The sequence below is a fragment of the Gekko japonicus genome, unplaced genomic scaffold, assembly GCF_001447785.1.
Source record: "Gekko japonicus isolate JY-2015 unplaced genomic scaffold, Gekko_japonicus_V1.1 scaffold15, whole genome shotgun sequence".
Taxonomy (NCBI): Eukaryota; Metazoa; Chordata; class Lepidosauria; order Squamata; family Gekkonidae; genus Gekko; species Gekko japonicus.
Window position 1 is genome coordinate 2,032,722 of NW_015165830.1, and position 922 is coordinate 2,033,643.

At 45.6% G+C, this 922-nt stretch overlaps 1 protein-coding gene across 1 annotated transcript in view; it reads right to left on the minus strand.

Annotated features, from left to right (window-relative positions):
• Positions 1-479: 479 nt before the first annotated feature.
• RAB37 (RAB37, member RAS oncogene family) overlaps positions 480-922 on the minus strand; it is a 24,106-nt gene continuing 23,663 nt past the window's right edge. Inside the window, exon 8 of the mRNA XM_015410765.1 lies at positions 480-901. Within this exon, the coding sequence (XP_015266251.1) occupies positions 796-901 (106 nt within the window). The 3' untranslated portion in view covers positions 480-795. The remainder of the gene's footprint in view (positions 902-922) is intronic.

Consider the following 922-nt stretch of genomic DNA (forward strand, 5'->3'; position numbering starts at 1 on the left):
ATTTTCCAGCCATGCTGTTTGGGTGGTGGCTAACTTATGCAGCCTCACTGGCTTCTTCACCAGAACCTTCAATACTGTTTGTAAGAAAGACTGAAGGAGGGGCACCCTGCTTTCATAAGGAAATAACAAGGACTAGCTTTTCTTCCTAGCTTGCTCACTCTGGGCTTTCCTTTCTGAGAAGGACTTGGTCTGACATCATTTTTTTTAAGAGTCAACTTTTCTAAAACTTCTCTCTTTTTACAGTCAGAAAAACATACAGTGATCTCTCTCCAAACTAAATACAGTCAGCAGCATTCCCCTGATGGCACAGGCATACAGAATAATATTTGGGAGTCCCCCTGTCCTTTCTTTGGAGCAGGAGGAGGAAGGGAGGAGAAGGATGGCAGCTCTGACTGCAGGATCTTTGGGTGTGGGAAGCAGGAAGGAGCCAGAGGTCAAAAAGATATACATCTTCTATTTCTTTACTGAATATTCCTGCTAATTTCATTCATCACATAAAACTTTACTTTTAAGAACAAGCAAAAGGGTTATTGTTTTTTTCCACCCCAGTCATGTTATTTAATTAACCCTTCAGACTGCTCAGACCTTATGCAAAAAGTTTCCCTGGGTTTTTGCCAAAGGAGATTGTGTAGACCTCTCTTCTGCGGCTGAAACCAACCTAGCCCAGTCCCAGTGTCTTTGGAGAGGATCGCCAGCACAGCTTCCTCTCTGCACCCCCACTGTGCCAGTCTGTTTTGTGACCTCTTTTTTGGGCAATAGGTTCTCTAGAGTAGACTGACTTGGCAGTCTGCTCCCTCAAAGGAAGGCACAGCAACTGGTCCTCTTCTTCTGTGACTCTATGTAGTCGTGGATCTGGAACCTCGGCTCCTCTGGCTGCTGCACAGCTCGCTGCTTGAGCTCTCTGGAAGCACAGGGGTGAAAA